This window comes from Orcinus orca, chromosome 2, assembly GCF_937001465.1.
Source record: "Orcinus orca chromosome 2, mOrcOrc1.1, whole genome shotgun sequence".
Lineage (NCBI taxonomy): Eukaryota > Metazoa > Chordata > Mammalia > Artiodactyla > Delphinidae > Orcinus > Orcinus orca.
Genome location: NC_064560.1, coordinates 200789531 through 200817347, shown reverse-complemented (window position 1 = coordinate 200817347; position 27817 = coordinate 200789531). Strand labels below are relative to the sequence as shown.

The 27817-nt window shown below is 67.8% G+C and overlaps 1 protein-coding gene across 7 annotated transcripts; it reads right to left on the bottom strand.

Moving 5' to 3' along the window:
* INF2 (inverted formin 2) lies at positions 1 to 27596 on the bottom strand. 7 transcript variants are annotated; one of them, XM_033421424.2, is made up of 23 exons: positions 27441 to 27596; positions 15745 to 16144; positions 14025 to 14140; positions 13800 to 13959; positions 13296 to 13329; positions 12213 to 12354; positions 11405 to 11546; positions 10557 to 11195; positions 9869 to 10014; positions 9732 to 9793; positions 8955 to 9057; positions 8733 to 8818; positions 8143 to 8243; positions 7548 to 7618; positions 7351 to 7458; positions 6967 to 7037; positions 5712 to 5832; positions 5235 to 5399; positions 5050 to 5152; positions 4736 to 4876; positions 3485 to 4114; positions 3000 to 3056; positions 1 to 276 (listed from the first exon to the last, which is right to left on the bottom strand). In XM_033421424.2, exons 2-22 carry the CDS (start codon positions 16133 to 16135, stop codon positions 3001 to 3003), a joined length of 3588 nt encoding a protein of 1195 aa, XP_033277315.1. In that variant the 5' UTR covers positions 16136 to 16144; positions 27441 to 27596; the 3' UTR covers positions 1 to 276; position 3000. The 7 variants fall into 7 exon arrangements, with proteins under 7 accessions (XP_033277315.1, XP_033277288.1, XP_033277298.1 ...); XM_033421397.2 differs by lacking the exon at positions 27441 to 27596 and adding an exon at positions 17973 to 18194; XM_033421407.2 differs by lacking the exon at positions 27441 to 27596 and adding an exon at positions 17973 to 18194 and having other exon boundaries at positions 5068 to 5152.
* Between the last annotated feature and the right edge of the window lie 221 nt (positions 27597 to 27817).

Below are 27817 nucleotides of genomic sequence, written 5' to 3'. Positions count from 1 at the left end.
CTGGGCATCGGCGTTTAGAAAGCAAACCGCGAGGGGCTGGGGGCATTCAGGCAGGCCAGGAAGGCGCCAGGCAGGCCGGGCCCCAGTGCCTGTTGGGGTCCCAGCCGCAAGCCCCTGCCAGGGCTCCGGGAGACCGCGGCACTGGCTGGGTAAGGCACAGGGTTTCGGTTTCCCGGGGGCCGGTCCCAGCCTGGCCCCGGAGGAGCCCCGCTCGGCAGCACGTCCAGCGGTCCTGCTGTGGGTCCTCTCACTTGGTTCTGGGCCGGGGCCTGAGGCCTGCGGGGAGGGAGAGGAAAGAACTCGGTCAGGAGCAGCCTTGCTGTGGGCGGTGGCAGGGGGCCCGCACCGGGTCCCCAGGCTCCTGCTGCCCCCTGCTGCCCCCTGCCCAGTGGGCTGCACCGCGTGTCCCCAGGTCCACTCGGACGGCAGGCCCTTTCTCTGGAGCAGCGAGGCTCACACAGGAAGCAGGTGACTGCTGCCCCCGTCCATCTGTCCAGACCGGGTTTCACAAAGCACGTTTCATCACCAGGCGGGCGGGGTCTCCCCAGGTCTCACTCCTTCTGTACTCACGGGTCCCCACTGTCACCAGCTCTCCCTGGAAGCCCCAGTCACTTCCCCACCGGCCCCTCATGTGGATGCCTCCTGCCGTGTCTTTCTGCAGCTCCGTCCTCAGGGCACCGGGCCCTACACCTGTGGCTCCTGCCCCAGGCCGGCCCTGCGCCCACCCAGTGCCCTCCATGCTCTCTAGTCCCGGGGCCCTCGCCTGGCTGTTGCCCCCAGATGCCCTGCGCCCACGGCACCCCGGAGCCAGGCGGCAGCGTGGGGCTCGGGGACCAGAGCTCAAAAGAGATGGGGCAGGAGTAGAGGATCAGAGTCCCCCACACTGTGGCTGCAGGCCCAGGAGGGACAGTCAGGTGGGCCTGGGCCGGGCCGGGGTGGGCAGAGGGAGCGGGGGCGGGGCTGCACCCAGGAAAGGACCAGAGGAGCGGGCGGAGGCGCCCTGACGCCACTCCTCCCACTCTTGCCGTGGCCACGCGAGCACTGCAGCAGAGGACGGAACACACCACCCACGCTCGACACTTGCACGATTGAAAGATGGCACGACAGAACAGAAATGCTGGTGCAAACTGGGGGCCGTCACTCCGGGCATCACCCACCTGCTGCTTACTAATCAGAGTGAAAACACTCCTTGTGCAGCGGGGCTCTGCCACAACCACCACCGTAACACGTCTGGGTCGGCGTCAATGCCACCGACGCCGGGACAGACAGGCCCCTGAGCCCCTCCCGCGATGCTCTGGGGAGGACTCACGTCACGGGTGTAGGATTCCTGCCTTAAATGCAACCTGGACCCAGGTGGGGGACAAACAGGACACCTCCAAAGTGACTTCGTGTCTGCGGTGTTATGCAAGACAAAAGGGGCTAGACGTGTGGTCCTGGGCAGGACTTTGTTTCCAGAAAAGCAAAGCAACGACTATGACAGGTAGACTGGGACCAGGGGTCACCCCGGCCGGGGCTGCAGGTAAAAACAGCTCGGTGTCCGGGTGCGCGGGAGAATGGCCCTGACCTGGGGGCCCCGGGGACAAACCCCGGCACAAAGTATCCTGATGGCTATAAGCAACCCTCACGTCGGTCCGTAAAGCTGTGGGGGGTGGGGGAGCAATGCAGCAGACGTCAGCAATTCTCCTATGTTTTCCACATTTTTGTAATTTCAGGGTAAAGGGTAGGTGCTGTTCATTGGGACCTCCTCACAAATTTCCTGTCGAGTTGAAGTTTTTCTCCAAATAAGAAGTTGGGGAGACAAGGAGGGTAGGGGTTCTTCCTCCCGTCCTAACACTGGGATGACAGGGCCCACGAGCCTGCAGACTGGGAGCCCCAGGCCTGGCCGGGGGTTGGGGGGGACTGGGGGAGCGCAGACCCTGCACCGGGCACAGCGGTCTTTCACCAGACAGTGGCCACACATGGTTGCTGTCCCCGAACGCATGGACTGCACACTCCAATGTCCCCCACACCTAGGGCCAGCAGCTGGGGCTGCAAGGACAAATCCTGGCCCCGAGGGACAGACGGGTGCCCTCGTGAAAGCAGACAGCCCAGCTCAGCACCCCCCGGGGGGCAACCCCCCGCAGCGCAGGGTGAAGGCTGAGCCCCGCAGCAAGGCTGAACTAGGTCACAGCTGCACTGGACCACACCCCTACCCTGGGCTCCGGCACCAGCCCGACCTCACCTCGATGCCCTGGCCAAGCCCCGGGCACATCGGGCAGCAGGTGTGTGAGGAACAGAGGGCGCCCCCCCCCCCCCACAGAGCTCCCACCCAGGCGGGGCTCCGGGGCCCTGCACCAGATCACGGCCCACAGCACAGGCCGGGACGCCATGGGGACCCAGGCCCGTCACTCCGGTTGCAGCTGTGAGCCTCGGCAAAGACCCTGACTGTCCCACCCCATCGCGGGAGTCCCAGGAGGTGCCCACAGACCCACCCGCTGCCTCCAGGGAGAGGACGCCTGTGCATCCCCACAGGGGCCGGTGGCCTGCCTGTCCCTGGCAGCGGCCTCCAGGGTCTTCCCTGTCCCTCAACGGTCTCCGTGGGGACACGTGTGGCTGGAGCCAGGGCCAGAGGAGGGCCGGGTGCCCTGTGGATAGACTTGGGGGAAGCGAAGCCTGGCAGCCGGGAGTTAGCACGAGGCTCCGGCAGGGCGACCTCAGCCTGGTGGCCGGGCCGAGGGCCACGCCGTCCCCACCCTCCGGGCCCTGGAGCCCTGCTCCCCAAGGGCATCCTGGCTGGCCCTGTCCACCCCGTCGGCCTGGCGGAGGCTCTGAGGCCGCACCTCCCCCAACTAGGCGAGGCACAGCTCCCGCCCTTCTCCGAGAGGGAGGGGAAGCCGGGCACCGCGGCCCGGGGGACGCTGGCTGGAGGGCTGGGGGAGCTGGGTTAGTGTCCAGGAGGGCCGGGCGCGGGCCCTGCCTCTGCTGCCACCGTTAGTGCTGAGCGCCAGCCTGGTACGTACCTTACTGGATCACACAGAGTCTTTTTGTTTTATTATCGTCAGGGTCAAGGGCAACCTCTGCTTCCAAATAAAAGAAACGCGCTCAACAGCTCGCCCCTCACGAGCGACCCTGAGCTCAGAGCGTGGACGCTGAGCCGGAACACAGTCGCACCCCAGGCCCCTCGCCGCGCCCTGCTGGAGGTGGCCCACGTAAGGCAGGCGTCAGCGGGTTAGAGGTGTGCTGGCTGGACGGTGCCCCCCAAGGCTGCCCCTTCCCGGAGCAGAGGCGCTGCCACCTCCTCTCTGGCAGGACACAGAGATGCCCCGGGAATCGCCCACACTCGGGCGGGGGGGAAGGGGTGGCAGCGGCCGGCCGCAAGGGGAGCTCCAGGGCCCTGGCGTGTGACGAATGAGCTCCAATCACGCGCCAATGCCCGGAGCCCTGCCGACTCGCCTGCCTGGTACTCCTGCTCGGGGTACAAGGAGGGAGGGGGGCCCCAAGTTACCTTCCTGGCTCCTGGAGGGGCGCTTCTTCCTTCGCTTGCCTGTGCCCTTTGACGTCCGGCCCTGGGCCCTGGGGAGGGCGCCAGACCCTGATGAGTCAGTCACAGCCTCCTCGGAGAAGGACCTGTCCAGGGAGGTGTCCAGGGCGGAGTCCGGGGCTGTGTGCTCATCATCTTCGTCTCCGTCCCCGCCACGGCCTGCGGCAGGGAGGCCAGCACCGCGGCTGTGGGCAGCTGCATCCTCTGCGCCCTCGCCTGTGGTGTCAGCCTCGGCCTGGCGGGCGCCCGGAGGGGCCGTGGGTTCCTCCGTGTCTTGGCTCAAACCCGTTGCCTTGGAGGGCTTGTCACTGGAGAAGTTGAGCGGCTTCAGGGCCTGAGTGCCTCCCAGCACCAATGAGGGCTGGGGGCCCAGAGGGTCGTCGGTGGCCAGGACATCACTGGCATCCATGTACCAGGAAGAACGCCTCTCCAGGGGCCCAGGACCACCCTTCTCTGACGAGTCTCCAGCGGGCTGGGGGCTGCTGGGGGCGGCATCAGTGAGACCCCAGCCGCGGGGCTCCTTGGCCACTGCGGCGTCGAGACCAGGCTCCGACGTGGGGAGGCTGGTGCCTCCCACAGGATCCCTGGTGGCCGCTGTGGATGGAGTACCCATCAGTGGAGGGCAGGGGCCCCTCAGTGATCCCCATCCCTAGAGCCTGCCCAAGTCGAATACCACCCACCCTGCAAAGCACCCCCCCCGGGAAGCTTTTCCTGGTGGCCGAAGTGCGGGTTCCCACAGGGCAGGCCCAGGCCTTGATGTCCATGGTCTGTCCACGGTCGGGGGGGGGGACGCTGGGCCCCGAGACGATGGCACGTCGCCACCCCTGCCCCCAGAGTCCCCAAGGAGCCCAAGGCAGCCTTCTCAGGAGTGGAGAGTCCCACCCCAGGGCCTCATGCCTGCCTCCTCCACCACCACAGAGCCCCTCTGAGCCCCAGGGCATCTGTCAGAGGGCCCATTGGCCCGACTCCTCTGCCGGCCTGGGGGCTGGACGGGTGGCCGTCACACCAGCCGGGGAGCCCTCTTGCAGCAGACACACGCGGAAGCATTGTGGGGGTGAGCTGGCCCTTATCTCAGGGCAGCAGGGGAGAGGAGTGGGCTCTCCTGTGAAATCAAGGAGGGCTTCTTGGAGGAAGGGAGGCCCCGGGCTGCAAGGATGGCATAGCGCGGGGGTGGCGGGAAGCAAGTGGTGACAGGGAGGCGGGGGAGGGTCTCACCAGGTGCCTTGTTCCTCGGGGGGTCTGCGGCCGTGTCCCCTCGGCCACGGGCCGTCTTGCGCAGCTGGAAGCCCTTCCTGATGTCAGCCAGCAAGGCGTCGATGACACACACCTCCTCCTGCTTCCCGCCTCCCTGCCTGACTGAGAAGCCCAGGGACGCGGCTCAGAGGGTCCCTGGAGCCCACCCGCGGAATCGCCCCAGAGGAGGGGATGTAGTGCTGCAAGACTTCCAAGGAAGGAGGAGTGGCCATGGCCCAGGCCCGCCCCGCCCCCCCCCTCGTGGCCCGTCCCCGCTGCCCTTGGCACAGCCTCACCAGGCTTCCCGCCCTCACCCCGCAGCCCGCGGGCCTCGTCTTCCTCCGCCAGCTGCTTCCTCCTCTCAGCCCTGGCCGCCCGCTCCTTCCGGTCCCTGTTCTCCTGCGGGACAGATGCGGCCCGTGAGCCCGGCCCCCCATCACCCCCATTCCGCCCGCCCTACCCGGCAATGGCGGGGGCCCACCTTCAGGGCGCGGATGAAGAGGTCCCGGAAGGCCTTCATGGTGCTGAGCGTGTCCTCCAGGGACAGCTGCTGGGCATCCTCACACAGGTAGGTGGCCAGCTCCAGCTGCTTCTGCCTGATGGCCTGGAACACCTCCTCCACCTCCTGGGAAGCCGTGATGCCGGCCTGGGGGCACAGGGGCAGGGTCATGGCCCTGAGGGGGCCCACGCAGGGCACCACCTGCTGTTATAGGGAGATGCCCAGGCTGGAGCCCCAGGGAGGGCGCGGTGGGGCCCATGGCCGCAGGAGGATGGCCACCGGCACAGGCCCTGCCGGTGTTGTGGTCTCTGAGCAGGACCGAGGGTCTGAGCACTGCGGCCGCAGGATCAGGGACCAGGAATAGGGGGCCGCCCTCCCGGAGGGGGGTCTCTCACTCTGGCTCTCTCCTCCCCACGCTCACCTGCCCCCCGCCCAGGGCCCCACCCGCCCAGCACCTGCCTGGAGGCGTTGGGAGTACTGCTCCTGAACCTCCGGGATGGAGGAAGACACCTTCCGTTCCATCTCCAGAAGCTTCTTCAGGTTACTGCTGCACTCCGACTGGATGATCTCAAGGTTTATCCTGAAGGAGCCAGAGGGCCGGTAAGGTCAGGGGACGGCTGGTGTCCAGGCTTGCTGGGACAGCGGGGGACCCCTGGACTGCTCACCCTCAGGGACAGGGGGGACCCCCCGACTGCACACCCTCAGGGACAGCAGGGACCCCCGACTGCACACCCTCAGGGACAGCGGGGACCCCCGGACTGCACAGCCTCAGGGACAGCGGGGACCCCCGGACTGCACAGCCTCAGGGACAGTGGGGACCCCCGGACTGCACAGCCTCAGGGACAGTGGGGACCCCCGGACTGCACAGCCTCAGGGACAGCGGGGACCCCAGACTGCACAGCCTCAGGGACAGTGGGACCCTCGGACTGCACAGCCTCAGGGACAGTGGGGACCCCCGGACTGCACAGCATCAGGGACAGCGGGGACCCCAGACTGCACAGCCTCAGGGACAGTGGGACCCTCGGACTGCACAGCCTCAGGGACAGTGGGACCCTCGGACTGCACATTCACTGGGACAGTGGGACCCCAGATTGCACAGCCACTGGCCGCCAGAAACACGTCAGAGCCTTCAGATGGCCTAAGTGGGTTGGGATGAAGCGCCCAGCCTACAAGGTGCTGCGTCTGTGGCGTCAGGACAGTAACCCCCACGGATCAGCCTGTCCTCGCCTGACCCTCCACAAGGCGCAGCAGCCCCGCAACAAGAGGACCTTCCACGGTGGCACGGTGCCGGGCAGGGCCTGTGCTGGGAGTGTGGACCCTGCAGGTGGATGGCCTGGGCTGCCCTCCCAGAGCTGCACCTGGGCTATGTGACCCCATGGACCCGGCCCTGCTTCCCCAGGCCTCAGTTTCCCTCCTTGTACAGTGGGGTGGCATGGCCTCATCTTGAAGGTTAACCTTGTGAAGAGGTCATGTTAGACCAGCCCCTGGCGTGACCGTAGTCAGGTCGCTCCCCAACATCCTAGGCCTCGGTTTCTTCCTCTAGGTCACACGGGCACAGGCCACGGCGGACGCGAGGTCTTGCCCAGGGTGAGAGTGTCTATCAGGCAGCAGATCCTGGGGGGCCGGGGTGGTGCCGCAACGTGCGACCCAGCCTAGTCCAGCCGCCCCACTGGCTGGGGAGCGGGCAGTGGGGGGCAGGGCAGGAGGTACCTACCCTGCCGCTCGGGAGGGCGGCTCCAGGTCCTGAGGCAGCTGCAGGAGGTCTGGGTGGCTCTCCTCCACCTCCTGCAACACGACGTGTCCGGTGAGACCCGCTGAGGCCACCCTGCAACTCCCCACCCTCAGCAGCTGTGGTTCACGGCCCTCGGAAGCCCTCGGCACCCTGGGCCTCCAAGGCCTTCCCTCGGGCCTGGCCGGATTCTGCCGGTTTTGCTCTCCTTGGGGTCTGGGGAGGGACGGTGGCCAGTTGGAGTGGGTGAGGACTGCGGGGGGTGCAGTGGTGTGAAGGGGAGACCGGGGGCTCAGATGGGAGCCCCGAGGGGCTGCGGGCAGAGCGGGGCGTGGGCGCCATCCCGAAGGCCCCCCAGGCCGCGGACACCTCCAGCACGTGGTGCAGCAGCGTGACGCGGCCCTGCTGGGCCTTGGTCTCTGTGAGTTTCAGCAGCGCGCTCATCTTGAAGCCGTCCGCGTCCCCGGTGTGGCTGCCCTGCGAGGGCGGGAAGTGAGCCTCTCGGCCTGGGCCTGGGGCCAGGTGGGGATCAGGGAGCAAGGGCGGGCTGCGTGCTGCCCACTCACGTAGTTGAGGAAGTTCCCGATTTTCAGGATCAGCAGGCAGAAGACGGGCAGCCGGTGGCTGGTGAGCAGGCCTGCAGGATGGCGTCCCTTCACTGCCTCCCCGCACCCCACGCACCCCACCTCCCCGCTAGGCTCCAGGGCACGAGGGAGCGGGCAGGGCAGCGGAAACCTGACTGAAAGCAAGCCTGGAGGCTCCGGAAGCAGGAGCGACATGGGCGCTCACTGAGCCTCACGCCCCCGGGGGCAGGTGACCACTGCCCGTTCTGGGGGCGAGGACAGAGGAGAACCTCTGCCACCTGCAGCCACCCTGGCTCTCAGTCTGTGGCCAAGATGACAGGGGACATCCCCACCCGGCGTGCGACCCCAGCGGAACCGAGCCATGCCTCGGTGGTCAGGCCCGTCCGTGTCCCTGCCCGCTGGCTGGGGACTCCTCGCTCAGGGAAAGCGGTGTGCGTGTGTGTGCGTGTACGTGTGTCGGCGTGGGCACGCGTGAGTGCGTGCACGGCTCAGGCTTCAAAACGGGGCGGTGGTCTACAGAGAGGGGAAGGTTGGCACCCCCAGGGCCTGCCCGCCCCCAGCCGGGTGCCCCACTCACCCTCGCAGGCGGCGAGCAGTAGCTGGGCCTTGGGCCGCACCATGTCCAGCACGACGGCCGTGCCCTCGCACAGCAGCATGCACTCGACCCGGAGCTGGTAGCTGGGGCGGCAGGGCGGGAGCTCAGGGCCTGGGGGCCTCCACCCACCCGCCCTGGGCCCGCAGGGTCCTCTCGGCAGCGCTGGTGGGGGGTGGTCCCACGGCCTGGCCCTGTTCAGCATGCAGCTTCCCGGGCCTGGCGCGGGCCCGGGAAGGGTGCTCTGGACAAGCCCCAGGCTGCCGAAGATAAGGGCAGGCGCTCCCCCGCGGGGCACCCCTCGCTCCTAGAACAGGGGCCTTCCCGGGGGTCACACGGGGGGGCCTGGGCCTGCCTGCTGGAGGCCACACAGCCCTGCCCGCTGCCCACCCCCAATGCCGTCGCCGGCCGGGAGGGAGGCCCCGGCCCACAGGGTCCCCTTGGAGGGCCCCGCGGCTGGGGACTGCTCTTCGTGGAACTCTGGGACGCGTCTACACAGCCCTGCTCTGTCCTCTGGGTCTGGGCCCAGCTCCCACCCGTGGGCGGGCCCTCGGGTCCAGGGCCGCCGAGCTCACCAGGGGATGTCCAGCAGGAGTAGGTAGAACTGGTCGGCGCTGGCCAGCCTGGCTCGATCCTCTGTGAAGGAGCGCAGGTGTTCAACCTGCAACAGGAGGCCCCCGCGTGCTCACCCAGGAGACCTGCGGCGGCTAGCTGAGGTGCCCGCTCACCGGGCACAGCTCTGGGTGGAGCTGCAGGCCCCTTGGGCCCCCCGACACACACCTCTTGGGTCCGCTCACCTCGTGCTTCTCGGGAAGGAGCTTGCGGAGCTGCTTGAGAACCTCCACGTCAAACTTGGTGGTGTCCCCAGCCCGGATCATAGCGGTGACCTCCTCATTGGAGCTGGAGGAGTGAGAGGACGGGGGTGGTCACACGAGGCACCCCAGTTGGCCTCCTCGGGACCCTGCCAGCCTGGGACGGCCCTTGGCGCACGACACCTCTGCTGGTCATGCCCAGGTTGCCTCCCGCACCTAGGAGGTCGCAGGGGCCAGGGCTGCGGGGCACAGAGAAGGCAAGCCACCTGCCCGGGGTCACACAGTAATGACGCTGGCGGCTGAATGGAACACTCCCCATCTGCCAGAGCGCCCTCTTCCTCCTCCTTCCAGGGGGCTGCTCAGGACACAGGTGGGATGGCTCAGCGGTACCCAGTGAGCTCCCGGGCGGAACACCTGCTGCAGGGAAGGACTCAAGGGCTGGGAGGCTGGGCCACGTCCTCGGCCTGGCTTGGCCACCGCCTGTCTGTGGCTTAAAGGGTCCCCACCGCTCTCTGGGTCTCATTTTCCCCAGGGAGTCTGGCCTAGTGGTGTCCAGAGCCCCCAGCTGGTGTCCTCTGTGGCTATTACCCGCGCTGTCTCTAGCCCCAGGGATGGCATGTGAACTTCCCAGGGTGGCCTGCAGAGGGCACTGCTGAGCCCAAGATGCGGCGCCGGGTCAGGCGGGGCCTGGGAGTCTGACTGGGGCTTGGCAGGAAGGGCCAGCTCTGCAACACCAGCTGCTCTCAGATCCTCGCAGCTCACCATCTAAACTGCTTCAGGAAGATGTTGAGGTTCAGGCTCTTCTTGGAGTCCAGAAAAGTGATCTGGAAAACATCCCTGACCCATCAGTACCTGGAGGGCAGCCACGGAGCCCTGTCTAAGCCCTGGCCCCTCCCTACCTCCTTGGGCTCCTTCCTGGCTGGGGCCACTGCTTGTTCCTTGGGCTTGGCCACGGGGAAGGAGAAGAGCCGCTCGATGGTGGAGAAGTCAGGCTCCACCATCTCAGTGTCCGGGCTGCTCAGTGACGCCCACATAGAGCTGCGCTCTGCGGGCAAAGGGCCGCCAGTCAGGCTCACACCTACCCCAGGAGTCTGGGGTGCAGGTGGCCCGGGCCTTGGAGGGCTGGCAGGGATGCCCTGCCTGGGGCCCAGCCCAGGGCAAGCATACAGTGGGCACTTAATAAATGCCTGGCAAAGGAAGCCCTCCAGCTGCTGCCATGCCACATATGTGGGTGTGGCTGCACTGGGTGGGGGGGGACTGCGTCCAGGCTGGCAGGTGACCTGGCCTCTAGCCAGCCTTGGCCTTGACCTCCTCTGAGCCATCAGCACTCAGCCCCTGGGCGGCATCAGAGACACACACTGGCCTGCAGCTGTGCGAGGAGAGGGGCCTCAGAGATGACCCCTGACCTGTCCCTGCCCCGGCTGCCCCCCATGGCGGCCGAGCCCCTGCCCTCAGAGGGGAGCCGCCTGGGGGTGTGGACTCACCTCGGGCCACGCTGGGACCCCTGGCCTGCCCCTGCCCCGGCTGCCCCCCATGGCGGCCGAGCCCCTGCCCTCAGAGGGGAGCCCCCTGGGGGCGTGGACTCACCTCGGGCCACGCTGGACGGCAGCTTCTGCCAATTCAGCTTCTTCATGCGCAGGGTGGGGGGCTGCACCCGCCGGTGGCTGGGGACCCAGGCGGAGCCCAGGCTGTGCGCCACGGTGATCTCCTCCATGCCGCCCGCTGCAGGGGGCCCGGAGGTGCCCGGCAGGGGCGGGGGCGGGGGTGGGCACCCCAGGCCTGGGGGTGGAGGCGGGGGGGGTATGGTCCCACTAGGGCCAGGCAGTGGGGGAGGTGGGGGTGAGGGAAACGCGGCCCCCAGGCTCGGCAGGGGCGGGGGTGGAGGAGGTGGGGGGGGCGGGGGCGGGGGACAGGTTGCGGTGCCAGGGAGGGGGGGTGCAGCTGGGGGCGGGGTGGGCTCCAGCTGCTCCGGGGCTGTGGGCTGCGGTGCCGTCCTGCCACTCTCGCCCTGGACGCTGGCAACGTGCAGGCCGGCGAGGGCTGCCGCTGGCTGCTGGCCCCCGACACCCACTGTCGGGGCACCGGTGTTTTGGGGGGAGCTGCCCCTTCGACTCTGGCTGAGGTTGACTTGGACACCCTTGTGGGCCTTGTCCAGGGAGTGAGGGCGGGGCCGCCCCTTGATGGACAGGAGCCGCTCGACCATCTCCTCCAGGGTGCACTCCTGGGCTGGGGTGGGAACATCCAGGTCAGGGTGGGGGGCATCCGGAAAGGTGCAGCCCCCTCCCTCGGGCAGAGGCAGGTTAAGGACCGAGGCTGGCCCCCTCCCCCCACAGGCTAAAAACCCAGTGTGCCCACCAGGCTGGGGTCAGGGAGGGGGACGCGGGCGGGGGCTACAGGCACGGGGCCCCTGCCCGCACCCCATCCCACCCACTCACTGTCACTGGCCAGGAGCACGGCCCGGTTCACCAGGCTCTCCAGGGCCTCCCAGAGCAGCTGGCTGGAGCGGAGGGTGGGCTCCAGATGCAGGAGGCCCTGCAGCACAGACAGCAGGTGGGCGGACACCGGGGAGCAGCTCACCTGGACAGGGTGGGCAAGGAGTACGGGTCACAGCCATCGCCTCCCCAGGAGCGTCCACCCTGTCACCCCTCTATGCCCCACGGGGCCCTGGCGATGCGCCTGAGTCAGGGCTCCCTGACGGGCACGCCGGTGACACCTGGGGTCAGGTCAGCGTGGGGGGGCGGTCTGTGCCCTGTGGGATGTGCAGCATCCTGGTCTCCCCCCACTCGAAGCCAGTCGCACCCGTGCTCAGTTGTGACAACCCCAGATGTCTCCAGATGTTTCTGGATGCCCCTGGGGACGCTGGCCCCTGGCTGAGAGCTGCTGGGTTCGGTGAAGGGAGTGGCTGAGCTGGACCAGAACCCAGCGCCCCAACTCGCTGGTCCTGAAGTCCCCTCGGTACCCCTCACGGTGGCCGGTGGGCTGGGCCCAGGACAGCGCAGCCAGCCTGTCCTCCTGGGTCCTGTGGCCCTGGCTCTGGCCAGAGACAGCCCAGACCCGGCCCCAGGCAGCGGACTCCAGCCTCTGCCTCTCTCCAGCCCCCCAGGCCTCTCAGCTCTGGATGTGGCTCCCGCCGGCCCCAGCAGGGCAGGGTATGACCAGCGCAGGACAGGAGGCCCCTTCCAGCCCTGGGCCCACCGGCCCCTCCCCCAGACACTCCCGGGAGGGGCTGCCCGCCCGGCCCACCTTGTGGAAGAGGGAGGCGAAGACCTCCTGGTGGCTGCTGACGTCGACGCCCCCGAAGACCCGCAGCAGCTCCTCCTCGTCCTCGGCCTTGGCCTCCCTGAAGGCCTCCAGCTGGATGAGCAGGTCCTCGTCCTCCAGGTCTCTGCGGCGGGAGGGTGGGGGGGGCGGGCGGGCTCAGAGGCTGCTCCCCCAGCCTCCCTGCCCCCGACAGGCGCGCACACAGCCCTGAGCAGGGCCCGTGGCCTGCAGGTGGCCGCCGTAGCCAGGGGCAGCCGGCCTCTCCGGTCAGCTCCGCGCCCCTCGGGACAGGAAGCGCGAGTTCTCACACTCGCAGGGACAGACGGAGGGGCCGTGCCGCGGGGGGCACGGAAGGGGGGGCAGGCCCTCCTCTGGGTGCTGGAGGGCGGCACCAAGGCTGCCCCCGAGGCGTCCCCCCGGCCTCTGCGAGCAGGCGTGGGGCTCTGGCCCGAGTGGGGTGCTGTGCGTTCACTGAGCCCAGCACAGGCCCGTCCTCAGCCTGGGCAACGAGCCGCCCCCTCAGCGCCCAGCAGACCTCTGGCGGAGGCCGGCGTAGCACCAGTCGCACCAGCTGGGGCTCCTACGGCTGGGGTCGCCCCCTGCCCACCTCCCTGGGGGTGGAGGCCCCACCCTGGAGCGTGGTCCTGGCAAGGCCTGGGATGGGCTTCTCAGCTACACGGGTTTCTAGATGTCCATTTAAATTTGAATTCTAGGTAAACACTGAACGATATTTAGCACGAGTATATCCGTGCGACGTGTGGGACATACTTACACTAACAGAGCGATCTGTTGTCTACCTACGATCCAATTTAACTGGGCGTCCTGTACCGTACCTGGTAACTTAGTTTCTTGGGGCAGCTCCCAAGCCCCTGGGTGGGAAATTCTGCTTAATGGCCTTCCAGCAGCGCTAGGAATGGCCAGCTGGGTTCTCCCTGGGACCTGGCCCCAGGAGCGGTGGGCCTGCTGGGGCCACTCCAGGAAGCCCCCTCCCTGCCCAGCTGGAGGCGCTGCTTGGGACCCAGGGGGAAGGGGGGCCTGGTTCTGGGGAGCAGAGTGGGGACTCACCGCAGCCGCATCAGAACGTCCAGCAGCTGCAGCCCTGGGAACGGACAGGTGCGGTAAGTCTCAGAGGCTGCTGCTCGGGCAGTCCACCCTTGGGTCACCCTGCATCTCCACCCTTTCCCTGGGCTCACTCCTACCACCCAAAGCACCCCGCCCGTTCCCTCGGGACAGTGGGGATATGGGGCTCTCGGGGGAGACCACACTGGACGCACAGTGGTCCCCAGTAAACGGTCCCTGGCACAGCCAGCAGGGCTGGAACTGGACGTCAGAGGACCCGCCTCCCTCCACTGCCCGGCAGCCTTGCACAGAGAGCCCTCCAGGGCTAATGTCCAGGGGTCCCGGGGCCCTCGGTCCACCGAGGGGAGCAGGTGGGGGCAGGAGGATTCCCGGGCCCACGCAGAGCCTGCCTCTGGGGCCCTGGAGTGGAGGGCACGGGGCGTCTCCCCAGAAGGGGCAGCGCGGGCTGGGCGGCCAGGGCCCCAGTGGCGGGGGTCCGGGCAGGGCTACCGATGAACTCGCTGCGCAGCTGGGCGCGGGCACGGACGTCCTCGGGGCCCAGGATGATGGCGTTGACCACGCTGAGCAGGGTGGCCACGTAGGGCACGTTGTCGCTGTCCGAGAGCTCGTTCATGATGACGCTGAAGCGGTACTGCTGACTGCACACCGTCTGCAGGGTGGACGGGGTCAGCGTGCCCCCAGGCCCCACCCAGGCGCCAGCCACCCACCGCTCACCTTGTAATGGTCCAGGGCGTCCAGGGTCAGGGCGTGGCCCTCGGGCGAGTAGACGCACAGGGCCGCCAGCAGCTCCAGCACCTGCTTCTTGACCATCACGTTGGACGTGTCCAGAGCTGCCAAGGGAGGGGGTCTCTCAGGGGGGCCCACCGACCCCAGCCCGGGCTTCCCTCCTCCCGCCCTGCCCCCACCCGTGCCCACCGACCCCCAGCCCGGGCCTCCCTCCTCCCGCCCTGCCCCCACCTGGGCCCACCGCCCATCCTGGGCTCCCACACTTTGGCTGCCAAGGGCAGGGGTCCTCTCAAGGGGGCCCACCGACCCCCAGCCCGGGCTTCCCTCCTCCCGCCCTTCCCCCACCTGTGCCCACCGCCCATCCTGGGCTCCCACACTTTGGCTGCCAAGGGCAGGGGGCCTCTCAGGGGGGCCCACCAACCCCAGCCTGGGCTTCCCTCCTCCTGCCCTGTCCCCACCTGTGCCCACCGACCCCCAGCCCGGGCTTCCCTCCTCCCGCCCTGCCCCCACCTGTGCCCACCGCCCATCCTGGGCTCCCACACTTTGGCTGCCACGTGCCCGGCTGGCAGAGGCCGGGGTGCCCTGTATCAGCCCACCGCCCACAGCAGGCGCTGGCCTCTCCAGATGCGCTGACCGTCCCCGGGACTACGGGGAGGGGTGTGGAGGCAGGCACGGCCCCAGTCACCCGGGGTCGACTCCCGCTGCCCTCAGGTCTAAGGGGGCCCCTGTGGGCTCCGGGCCCAAGGCCAACATTGGCAGCCCTCCCAGGGCTGAGCCCGTGTTTTCTCCAAACTTAGACCAACTGTGTTTACAGCAGACACAGCCTGCGATGCCTGCCTGTCCCCATGTACCCCTGCCTCCCACTGCATTCCCGGAGCTGGGAAAGTTTTGGGGGTGTCTCTCGGCTGGCCCTGCTGAGACTGAGGCACAAAGGACTCTATAGACAGCAACAGCCGGGCCTGGGCCGGGTGGTCTCTGGTTCGCTCGCCCACACAGGCCCTGCCCGCCCCGGAGCCCCGAGCATCGTGGGAGCAGCACAGCCTGGTAGGCAAAGAGCACGCAGTGACCACTGTCCACCAAGGGCCACTCGCGGTCTCTCCCAAGGGCTGAGGACTGAGTTGGCTGCAGTCCGGGGAGACTTCCTAAAAGAGGTGACAGTGAGCCAGAACTTGAAGGGCGGGCAGGACTTGGCAGGCACACGAGGGCACAGCAGCCTGAGCAGGGGGTGGAGACGGGAGACCGGCAGGTGGGGAAGGAGAAGCCCCAGGTGGCCAGAGCAGGGATTGGGGGGGAGGGGGTGGCGGTGGAGGATGACGCCGTTGGCAGGGGCCGCAGACCTGAAGGGCTGAGGCCGAGGAGCTCGGAGCCCGGCAGAGTGGAAGCGGGCCCCTCAGGTGGACGTGTGTTTCTGACCCAGGTGACTCCAGCTGCCACGGTGTGGACAGGGGCCCGGAGGCCAGAGACCGGGGAGGGGGCAGGGCCCAAACTAGCACAGGGCTAGGTGGAAAAGCAGGGCAAAGGCACAGAACAGAGGGGGCAACTAGGTACAGCTGGTAGAGGATCACGGCTCCAAGGTGACCTGGAGGCTTCAGACTTGGGAAGATGGGAAACTGGTTCCTCCTCCAGGAAGTCCTCCCTGGCTGCCGGGCCAAGCTCTTTCTTCCTGTGCCCCAGCCCTCCCACCGCCTTCCCCAGCCCGGAGCCTCACCCTGGGAGAGCTGGCGCACGTAGGCCTGGTTGCTGAGGATGTACTGGATGCCCTCCTGGGAGTTCATGACGGCGCGCACGCAGCTGATGCAGGTGAGCTGCAGCAGGGCGTCGGCGATGCGGGCCACACCGCGGCCCGACAGGCGCGCCAGGGCCTCGAGCAGGAGGTCCAGGCCGCTCTGCTCCAGGAACTGCACCATCCAGCCCCCGTCGCTGCTCTCCAGCCGCTTGCGCAGCCCCGAGTAGTTGACCACGGAGGGCACCTGCAGCAGCCGGATGCACAGCTCGGGCTCAGCGCTCTCCAGGTTGGCCTCCGTGGGGTCCGAGTCCTGAGGCCCCAGCTTCTCCTTCAGCGCTGCCCACTTGCGCTGCGCGCCCTCCTTCACCGACATCTTGCTGAACTGCGGGGCCAGAGGAGAGGGGTGTCAGCCCGGAGCCCGGCCCCAGGCCCGGAGGAGAGCCACAGCCCAGCTTAGCCCCTGGCTGGTCAGTGGAGGCAACGTCCCCTGCTCCAGGCCTCTACCTGCCAACTGGGACTCATTGCGTTCCTTGCTGATGCCCAGGCCTGCCCGGGGGACACACTACTGGCAAACCCTCATCCCACCAGGGCTGCCACTGCCCATGGGCTTCCCCTGTGCCAGGCTCTGCTTACACCCATCCCGGTCTCGATCATCACGGCAACCAAGGAGGCAGCACCGCTGTCCTCACTGAAGGCACCAGGACCCCAGAAGGCTACACTGGCAGGAATACCACTGACCCAGCGGTGATCAGGCAGCAAAAATGGGGTCTCCGGGGCTCCCTTATCTGGCCCCCAGGGTGCTTCCCCTGCCCAGTGGACAGAATCAGATGGGGACAATAGGGTGGGCGGGGACAATTCCAGACCCTGGTCATTTCTAGCCTGCCCACAGCATCGGGAATGTGCCTGGGGAGGGGGGCTGACTCGAAGGTCATGTCCACCGCCCACCCAATTTGGGGCAAGGCCAGGGCCTTGTGGGGAGCAGCCCTGCCAGGCCCCAGTTTCTGTGGGCCTCACTCTGTCAGTCTGCGTGCAGTGGAAGACCGGTGTCCCCCAGGCCTGTGGCTCTCGGAGACTGACCCGGATGCAGCTGCAGGAGGTATGATCGCAGCCCAGAGAATATCCCCCGGCGGCCGAGGGGTGGCCCAGCCCAGAACGACCCCCAGACGTGCCCTTCCCCAAACGGAACAGCGGGACAGGTCACCACAGCCACCGAGGCCCCTCCCTGGGGCCCTGGGCTGTGACGCTGTCCCCAACCACAGACCCTGGGGCTGGCCCCCAGAGATCAGGGGCAGTCCAGGCTCTTCTGCGACCATGTATGGCTTGGGTCTTATATTTAGCGTGTGAGAAGGGCAGCATGGAGGGAGGCCTCAGGGGCAGGGCACGGCAACACCACTGTGCCTCATGCCCAGGGCCTGGTGCCAGCACTGCCCACCCCGACCCTTGGCCTCCACCACCCGGCAGGCGGGCACAGTACGCCCCCACTTCACAGGAGCGGACACGGAGGCAGCACCCAGGGGAACCAGATCACGTGCCCACGGCCCCAGAGATGGAAATGGCAGAGCTGAGGTTGGACCCCGGAGGGCGGCCTGAGGCCCTCGAGATGCTGGATGTCCAGTGCAGCGTCACCCAAAGGGCTGCTGGCCCTGGTAACTTAGAGGGGAGACCTGCGGGGCCACCTGAGGTCACAGGAGACAGGCTGAATGGGGCCAGGAGCCCAGGGGCCTGTCCCCGGCGGGGCTCGCGGCCCCAGCGCGCGCTGCTGTCTCTCTCGGAGGTCCTGCTCCCCCTCCGCCTGGGTGAGGGTCTTGGGCCTCCTCGCCCCTCCTCTGTCTGCAGGGGGTCCGCACCAGGAGTCCAGCACCCTCCCCCCACCCTTAATCCTCCCCCTGCCCACCTGCCCTGCGGGACCCACGGGGTCCTTCCAGGAAGCAGCCTGGCCGGGGGGAGAGGGGGCTGACCCCCAAGTGCCCCTAGCTCTGACGCTCCCAGCAGCCCCTGGCCGAGCCTGTTCCCTCATCTGCACCAGCGTCGGGCTGCTGGCAGCATCCTGAGGGGTGGGAGGCGAGGGGCCTGTGGGGTGCCCCTCAGCCCTCCCCCAGGGGCCCCCACGGCCTGGGTCCTGTGCTGGGCCAGGCCGGCTGGAAAAGCCGGGGCCCGCCCCGTGACTGCACCCTCCCAGGCCCGGCCGCCTCAGACCCCCAGGCACTCACCCAGATTCTCAGGACCTTCCGGCTGCCTCGGCCCATTGATTCTGGGCCTTGCCACCGGCTGCCCCTCACACTCTCCTGGCTTCTCATCACTGCTGACCACTGAGCTACCCGGTACCAGCCGTGGCCCCGATCCCTCCCAGGCAGCCTCTCAGTGGAGGGGAGGGGGCCGCTCCCACCAGCACCACGGAGAGCGCGGCAGACAGACCTCCGCACACACTGCCACCCGCCGGGTGCTGCCGCTTAAGGAGGACCCAGAACCCACCCTCCCTTCCCGCCCCGCCTCCACTGGCCCGAGTCCCTGGCTGCTTGGCACAGGCTGAGTGGACAGAGCGTGAACTCTCCCAGGCCAGCGCTCTGGCCTCCCAGTGTCCTCGCCAGCCAAGAGCCCCAGGGGTCCCTGGAAGCAGAGGCAGCCCATGTCACCAGAGCCACCCTTCCCGGTGCTGCCCCGTCCTCCCCGTGCACACCCAATCCCCGGGCCCACAGGCTTGCTGTCCTGAAAGACGCCCTCCACGGGAGCCCTGGGTCTGCGGGAGTGGAAGCAAGGCAGGGGACCAGCCCTGCCCGCCACCTGCCCACGAAGGATCCTACGCCACGTGCCCTGGCACCGAGCTCTGCCCCAGGCGCCGCGTGGGGCAGCGATGGTGCGCAGGGCTCGGCTGGCCGCGGCCCAGTGAGCACAGGGCATCCAGCTGGAGAGCAAGCTCAGCTAGTGACCCAGAGGCTTAGGTGGGGCGGCTTCTCTCCCTCTGTGATGCCCACCAGGGTGCCCAACATCGTCCAGGGCTGTCAGGCCCTGGGCCAAGGACATCCTCCTAGAAATGTTCCAACTGCTTTTCAGGATAAAGATTGAATACATAAATGGACCACGACCAGACCATATATAAACACGGAACTCTGAGCCACAGCTGCAGCCACCAGCCCGCGACACCCGGCCACCATCACAGGAACCAGCCCAGGAAGCAGCTCCCTCCGCGCCAGACCTGCAGGAAGTCAGACCTCCATCTCTAGCGACAGCCCAGGAAGCCCTACAGCCGCCCTGTGACACCCCCCACGGCCGGGACTTGATCCGTAACCCACGGCGTCCATGGTCTTTGTTCTCGCTTCTGACTGAGGACCAACCGGAGAAAACCGGACGTGCCCCCAGCCATCATGTGGACGCCCCGTGTCTTATGGGCCGTCCAGCTTCCCAGTCCCGCAGCCCCCATCACGACCGAGGCCCCCTTTTTCCTGTAAAGAAGCTTTCTGTACACAGAAGATATTTTAACGTATTAACATATATTATATAACACGCATGTAGATGGCTACGTGTGTATGGAACATTCTAGGTCTGTAGTAACCAGCCAGCAGACGACTCCCTGGCCGCAGCAGCCTGGAATAGACAGCCTTTGCCTGTTCCCGTCCAGGCGGCGGCTGAGCACTTCCAAAGCGAGCACCGGAGGAAATCAACCTTTACTGCCCTCAGGAGCACAGGCTGTGGGGACGGCCCTTCCTGCCAACACCCGGGACGCTGCGTGGGAGGGAGCGTGGTGGAGGCTGCTGCCTCCTTCCTGGGCTCACCGGCTGTGCGCCCAGGGAAGTTACTCTGCCCCTGTTCTCCATCTGTGAAGTGTCAGAGGGCTGCAGCGGGTTTCCGTGCAGAAGCTGCACCCGGTGGGCAGAGCGAGCGCGCAGGCTCTCCCGGCTCTTGTCGTCCTGTCCGTGGATGCCTGCCTCTCTGCCCTCGGGCCCCGCTCAGCCCTGGCCCACCGCACAGCCAGTCCAGGCGCCGAGACCTGGCGGGGCCACGGGGACCAAGCCAGTGTAGTCTAGTCAGGGCGGGGCCCCAAGCTCAGGAATGTGTTCCCAGTTCTGCGGGGGGGGGGGTCCCCCCAGATGAGGGGTGTGGCCAGCCTGCCCAGAGCAGGGCCAGCACGGGAATTTGGAACGGCAGACCGTTTTATGCAGCCAGCGCGGCAGGCTTAGAAGAGCACGACCACCTGGGGCTCCCAGGGGTTCAGGTTCAAGTGGCTCAGGCCAGCCCCCGTCCCTTGGCGACTGAAGCACCCCATCTGTCCTCCAAGCAGTCCGGCCCACCCCTGCACCAGAGCTACAGGGCAGTGACCCTTTGCAGAGAGAGACCCGGAGGCTGACGTCAGTGGGATGCTGCCCGCGGATCCGTAACGTTCACTGTTTTCCTTCCATTAACGTGGAGTTTCCACTTGGGCCGGGTCATGCCTTCCCCTTCGGACGGGGCCTCCAGAAGGTAGGGTCTCCCTCTGAGCTTTCCCAGGGTCAGCCCACCAATCCGGGTGTCCTGCTCATGGGCACGCGCCCAGCCCACACAGATGCCACTTTGTCAGACGCCCGTCTGGCCCTCCTCCTGCACCCGGCCAGCCTGGTACCTCCACCTGGGCACCCTCATGCCTGGGCAGCTGGGCACTCTCGGGAAGCCACCGCCCCTGCCTGGCGGTCATCAACCTGAGTGCGTGCGTACGGCGGGGGCAGGGTCAAAGCTGGCCTCCCAGACCTCCCAGACCAGCCCCTGCAGATGGAGAAACTGAGCCAGAGAGGGCGAGCTGGTCCAGGCAGGCACTGGGCGCTGAGCTGTGTCCTGGGCACGGCTGCTGGGAGGCCCTGCACGGATCCACTGGACTTTGAGCAGCATGGTAGGGTGGGGAAGCCCAGACTCGGGGTAAGCACTTGGCACCTTGTGGAGGTGGGTGAGGCCTTCTGTTCCTCAGTCCCTGCAAGGGCTGGCGGAGGAGGGGCTCTGGGGCCGGAGCGGGGGCCAGGGCTAAGGAAGGTGCCGGTGAGGGGGACTGGCTGCCTGAGGCTGGGGAGACAGCTTTGGGGTAGCCCTGCCAGCATCAGCAAACGGGCTGGGGTGCTTCTGGGCCCAGAGCCAGCGAGGGCGGGGGCGGGTGCAAAGAGTTAGCTCGTCTTCCCCCGGGGTGGGCGTAAAACGGCAGGAGGGGGGTTCCGGAACTGGAAGGCAGGGGCTGCCACACTGTATTTTTAGCTCCTACAAGAACCCAAATTTTTCCACTGCCTGGCAACTCTTGGATTACATTCCTGGCAGCTCCTGGAGCTCAGGGGCAGCCCGGGCCCTGCCGGGTAGGAGGGGGAGCTGAGGCTGCCCTGCTGTGACCCCGTTACCCCTCCTTTCCAGAATCTCGGCTCCTGTGTCATCTTCACCAGGCCCCGAGCCCTCAGGGTGCCTCAACTCAACTGTGTGGGTCACCTCCCGTGGGCTCATCCCAGGTAGGGGGTCCTGTGCACAGTGGGCCCCCGGGAAGGAACTGCGCGTCCACCCATCGCCTGCCCGTACCCGGGCGTGGAGTGCACAGGGTCCTCACGGGTCCCTGGCCCGTCTCCCGTCCAAGGAGCCCTCCTGCCCGCCCCACCTGCCGTCTCCAGGATGGGGTGTGAGGCCCCTGCCTCCGGAGCCCTCACTGCATCCAGCAGCGGGACAGAGGGGCCCGCTGGGAGGTGGGTGGGCGCCAAGACATTCGCGGCAGCACCAAATTAAAACCCAGAGGTGACAACCGGGGTGCCAGGCGCACTGTGTGGGATTCCAGCCACGTGAAATGTGACGTGTCGCACGAGACACGTGCCAAACGCTAAGAGATGATGCATCCACAGTGAATATGGTCATTTTCATGATTATAAAGGGACAGAGCAAGCAAAATGACAGAAGGAGACCAGCAGCATCTCACAGAGGGAGCTGGGCTTCGAGCAGGTCCACCCCCAGCTCGGGTCACCAGGGGTGAAGGGATGGACCTGGGAGCTGGGTCTTCTGTATGGTTAGTTAGTGCAGAAGGGCCGGGGGCCCGGGTGGCCCACCGTGCCCAGGGATCTGGACCAGGTTGGAGTCGTGACCGACGTGGCCTGCTCACACCCTCCTTGTTAGCAGCAGAAGCTGGTGGGAGCCACACAGGGAGGGTCCTGGTGCAGGGAACTGACTCGGGTGAACAGAAAAAGCAGCCGGAGCTGGGGCAGGTGGTGCCGCCCTACCTGGGCTCACTGGGAGGAGGGTCCCTGCAGTGCAGCCCTGAGCTGGGCCTTGTGGGTGTCTGGGCTTCTGGTAAGGGGCTGGGGGTGATCTGGGAGCCCTATTCCCTGGGGATGAGCCAGCTCGGATGCAGGGAGAGGACAGGAAGGGTGGAGGTACCCACACCAGGAAGCCAGGCTTTTGCTTCCAAGTGCCCTGAAGGCTCACAGGAACCGGGTCTGTCCTCGCCTCCTGCTGTCACCTGGTCTCTGGGCCTCGGCCTCCCCAGCTGCACACAGGCAGAGCCAATGGGGAGCGCCCAGAGGGCCTGGCCACCTCTGCCAGTCTCAGGGCTCTGGTCCAGGTTCTGGGGGATCCCAGGCCGGGAGGGCGGGGACCGGCTCAGGGGCCAACGGTGACAGAGGCCACTGCCGCCTTCTGGCGGTGAGTCAGTTCTGACAACGAACACTTGAGGGAAGTGATGGGTGCAGACCTGCGGTCAGGGAGTGAGCGAGGGCGAGGAACCTGGTGGCCCCGTGGGTGGCAAGGCGGCGTCTGGCCACAGCTTCCACCTGCAGGGCTCCGCTGGGCCGCACGCAGACCTCAGGCTCGCCACCAGCGTCCCCTCTGCATGGGTTCTCTCCCCCAAGACCAGACAGAGCTCAGAGCAGCCTCCTCCAGGAAGCCCCGTGTCCCTCCCCCCGGCCCCCTGCTGCCCTCAGGAAAGGCCTCTCCCAGCAGGGAGGAGGACCCTTGGTGTCCAGGGAAGGGAAGGGGTAGGCCAGCTTCAGGCCCTGATCGCCCTGTGCTTGTCTAGGCCTCAGGGTCTTGGGGTAGGACATGAAGGCCACCCACTGCCTGCCCCAGGGGGCCCCCACCCACCCCCGCCTGTCCTATGTCCCCATTCCAGGCTGCCTGCCCAGAGTAGGGAGAACAAAGCAGCAGACTGGCAGGGAGGGGCCCAGCCTGCACAGCCTGGCACTGCCACGGGCTGCAGCCAGGGCCTGGGGGCAGGGGACAGCTCAAGTTCTAGCTGAGACCAGGCTCTGCTGCTGACTGGCCGTGTCCCTTGGGCAACACACAGGACCTGCTGGGCCCTGGATTCTGTCCTCACACAGGGACGAGCATGTTGGTGCCACCTCCCCACCCCAGTCTGCCGACAGATCCACGGATGCCACCTGCAAAGCGGGCCCGTAACTGCCAGGAAGTGCTGTGCCCCGCTGCCTACCAGTCCACTGTGCGTGACATCACCTCGGCCAGGCTGCCGTGGCCGACACTGAGCTGGAACGGCGCGTGCCCCTTCTCCAGTCCCGCTCAGCATCCCTGGGCCACCCACCCCCGAGAGCCCGTGCCAGGAGCCCGGCCCTACCGGGCAAGTGGGACCCTGGGCCACCCACCCCCGAGAGCCAGTGCCAGGAGCCCGGCCCTACCGGGCAAGTGGGACCCTGGGCCACCCACCCCCGAGAGCCAGTGCCAGGAGCCCGGCCCTACCGGGCAAGTGGGACCCTGGGCATCAGGCACAAGACGCTGTGTGCTGTTCCCTGCCGGGCACCGAGGGGCCAGGCCCATCCTGGACTTGGTTTTCTCATCTGCAAAATGGCCAGAATGTTGTCCAGGGACCGTGGGTTGGCTGGGCCAGTACCGTTTGCACAGGCGCCGGGCCTGCCTGGCCAGTAAGGCCCCTCCCAGGCGGCTCCCCTACTCCTCTCGGAGGCGACCTCCCAGGTCCTACCCCTGGGCCTTCGTCCCGGCCGTCCCTCCCATCGCTCTGCCACCTGCCACAGGCGGCCCCGACTGCTCTGCCTCCAGCTGCACGGCCTGGCCCAGCCCCTGCGTCGATAGCTGGAAACACCAGGCAGGGGCCATGGATGTCCCCAAAGCGGGCAGCATCCGATCTGGGCACACGGGGCTGGCGTTCTCAGGCCACTCACGCCTGTGCACGTAGGGCGGCGGAGCCAGGCCGGGAAGGGGGACGGGCAGCACCCCCTCCCCACCCTGGGGCTGGGTGAAGAGCAGATGTCGGTTTCCCGGCTGCGGCGCGCAGGCGGCAGTGCCGAGCTGTACATACTTGGAGCAAAAATGGGGACACGGGCTCGGGGACATGGATGGTGGGAGAGGCAGGCTGCACACCGAGGCCACATCCCAGGGCCCCAGAGGACTGGGACCAGGCCGGACGGGGAGACTGAGGCCCTCTCACCCAGCTGGGCAGGGCCCATGCTGGCACTCACGCCCACATCCACCAGCACCTGGCGAGGACCAAGGTCAAGCTCAGGGATGGAGAAGCCCCTGCCCCACCAGCTGGGTCTGCGGGGACGGCGTGACGCGTGTGGAGTGGGGGAACCAGCACTGTGTGGCACAGCGGGGGCTGGGGCCGGCCTCTGCTCACACAGCCAAGCGGGGTCTCAGAGGAAACGCGGGGAAGCCACGCCCAGGGCTGTGACGCGGCCCCGCCCCTCGCCCCTGGCCCACTGCACCCTCTAGCCGGCCCACTGCACCCTCTAGCCGCAGCGCTCCCCTTCCATGCTAGGCCTCGGCGGCGCCACCTGCAAAACAGGAAGCAGAAACAGCCTCCACCTCCCCAGGCGTGCGCCTCCCACCCATGCGGGGCTTCGCTCGATGGCCCCGGCCAGCCGGCCTCCAGCAGCGCTGGCCTTGCACCCCTTCCCAGGGAGGCCTCCACCTTCCCGAGCGGGTGGGCCCAGGCACAACCTCCTGGGAGCCGGTGGTCCTCCAGTCTGCCCTCCCCCTCCCTTCCCACTGGGCCCAGCTCACAGGATGGGGGCGCTGAGGACGCTCTGGCAGCCTGTGAGCAGCGGCCGCTGCCCAGGGCACCCGGGAGGTGCCGCTGGGAAAGCTGCATTGGGGCAGAGGGCTGCGACGGGGTGGGCCGGGCAGGCGGAAGAAGAACGATGGGGTGGGCAGGCCGGGCGGGCAGAAGAAGAACGATGGGGCAGGCAGGCCGGGCAGGCGGAAGAAGAAAGCGGCCTTGGCCCTTGCCCTTCTGCTTCGGACAGCCCAGGGAGAGGGGCCTTTTCGTCAGTCACCCACCTGCGACTGCTTCCGCCCCTCCCGCCCCCGGCCACTGCCAGGAGGGTCCACCGCCCTGATGGGCCGGCGGCTCCCGGGCTCCAGGGCAGCTGTCCGTCCGCGTTGGCTGCTCTGCTCTGCACTCACACAGGTGGGTGCCCTGAGGGTGGGCCGGCACCCCCTCCCCGCATTGGGGGCCAGGGGCAGGGGGCGCTGCTTGGCCAGGACAAAGCTCTCCTAACTCCTAGGGCATCAGGCCTGGAACCCAGAGGCTGCTGCACCCATGTGCTTGCTCTTCCTGTGGGAACTGCGGCGGTGATAAGGGGCAGGGGGACAGCCCTGGCCTCCAAGTGCTCCCCGGGGGCCGGCCAGTTCTCCCCCGGCCCCCGGGGAGCACGTCCCGCACGCCCAGCGTGGTGGATGCCGCGCTCCGGCCACCACAGCGGCGAGGGGAGCATGAGCCTGACACACACAGCGGGGGCTTCACAGACATCTCTTGCCAGGAGCACAGCACTGGCTCTGCCCCCGAACCACCCCGGGGCTCAGTCTCCTCTTCCCATGAAACACACAAGAACCCCAAGACCCAGGACGGCGGGAGGGCCAGGGGCCAGGGCGGGCGCGGCGGGCTGGCTCCCTCGGCCCCTCCTTCCTTCATTCAGCCCACGGACCCTCAGACCGTGGGGGTCCTCGCCTCTGCGTTCCTCCTCTGGGTGCCCTCACAAGCCAGGGCTCGAGCTCACTTCAGGGAAAGCCCCCCGCCAGGGTCCAGGCCAGGCCAGCTGGTCACACCTGTGCCCAGGGCGGCGGCCCATCATCAACCAGTTACCATCCATCCCTCCTGCGGTTCCACAAACCACCAACTTTTCCAACCTGGAAAACAACTGCACTTTGACGAAAGGCAAACGGAATCTATTCAGGGTACAGCTTCCAGGTCCCAAATGTGAGGTGTGTGCAATTAGCTCCGACAGCCTGTCAGCACCTCCACAAAGCGGGGGCCCCCACCTGACGGTTAACTCTTTGCCGCCAAGGAGCGGAGCCTCAAAGGACTTGCGGCCTGGATGGGTCACGGGACGGGCAGCCCCACCTGGTCACCTGGGTTCACGCCCCCCCGGCAGTGCCCCCTCCGCCTGCCCACCCGCCCCGATGACCTGTCAGCCCCGAGCTGGGGGCCGGGAACTCTTGTGGAAGAGACGGGAGGGTGGGCCTGGGCAGTGGTCGGGACGGGCCTACCACACCAACCTGGCCCTTTGAGCAGAAAGTTGATGCCGGCCTGGAGAGGAGTGGGGACAGTGCGAAGTCTCAGACTCCAGACCTGGAACCAGACGCCCACCCACAGCTGCTACAAGAGGGCCGCAGCATGCCCTACCCAGAGCCCGCCACCCTGGGAAGCACCGTGACGGGGTCTGGGGCTTTGTTCTGGGTCCCCAACTCCTTCACCGCTGGGCGACAGAGGAGGTTCACGCCTGAGCAACTGTCCCCACCCTTCAGGGTGCAGGTGGGGAGACTGAGGCCCAGAGAAGGCCAGAGTCCTGGTCGGTTCCCACTGCCAGAGGGAGAAGGGGGCGGGGCTGGTGGGGAGGGGACTTCGCAACTCCAGCTCCTTCGTGGGTGTGCCTGACCTCTGGCCTTGTTCCTGATTCCCAGCTGGGGCGGGGTCATGGCCACCTTAGGTGCCCTGACTCCTGGTGTGTGTGTCCAGCTGGGGTGGGGCAATAAAACTGCGGTCACAACTGAGGCCGGCCACCATGCAGCCTGGGGCCTGGGTCACAGAGGCTCAGGAGGCCAGACAGGCAAGTCTCCCTACGTGCCTCCCCAGGAGCAGCCGGTGTTGGTGGAAGCGCGGATTCCCTCCTGAGGCTACGGTCACTCCCGGGTTCCTCCCGAGGAAAGGGGCCCAGGAGTGGGACCGGAGCAGCACGGGGCCAGACTTCCAGCCCCATTCTGGAGGAACCCGGAGTAGTGACGGGGGCTCGCTCCCCCAAGGCCTGCCTATGTGGGTGCCAGGGCCCCGTGTGCGCCCACCTGCATCCAGGCGGCTACAGACCCAGCAGCCCAGGCGGGGCCGCAGGCCGCCGCATGCCTTGTGGTGCCACTTGAAGTTTATTTCCCCAACTGGGGCTGATTCATAGTCAGGATGTAGCAGCCGCGAGGCGGGCAAATTCTGCCGGCACCGGACAGGGCAGAGGCCCGGCCGACCCTCGGCCCCACCACTCGAGGGCAGCGCGCGCTCGGGCGGCGTCTCCGCACCGGGGCCGGCAGTCCGGGATGGGGCGCGAACCGTCGGGGCCGGGGCGCCGCAGGGTCCCCGCCTGGGAGCCGGGATCCCGCCGCCCTGGGCGCGGGGCTGCTGGGCGCCACCCCGGGCGCACACGCCGCTCCCCCAACCCCACTCCCCGACCCCAAGCGCCCCCATGGCCCGGACTCAGTTTCCCCGCGGCTCCTGGCCGGCCCAGAGGTAGCCGACTTACCGGGAGGGGACGGCGGCGGAGGGCGGGTATATTAGGCCAGCGCTCGGTCCGCGTCGGGTCAGGAGCCGCGGACTGCCGGCCCACTGCGGGGCTCCGCTCAGCTAGGGCTCCGGCTCCGCTGGGCGCGCGGGAGGAAGAAGAGGCACCGCCCAGCCCCGCCCGCCGGCGGCCACGTGGGGAGCGGGCGTCGGCCGGGGCGGAGTCTGCGGGGGGGGGGGGCGCCGGGAGAGGCCCCGCCCGCTCTTGCCAGTTGGGCCGGGGCGCAGAGGGAATCTCCCCGCGGCTATAAATACCCGGGCCGCCTCCGCCGCGGCTCGACAGGTTCCCGGCCCTGCCAGTTTCGCTGTTCGTGGGCCGGGGTGGCGCTGGGGAGTGAG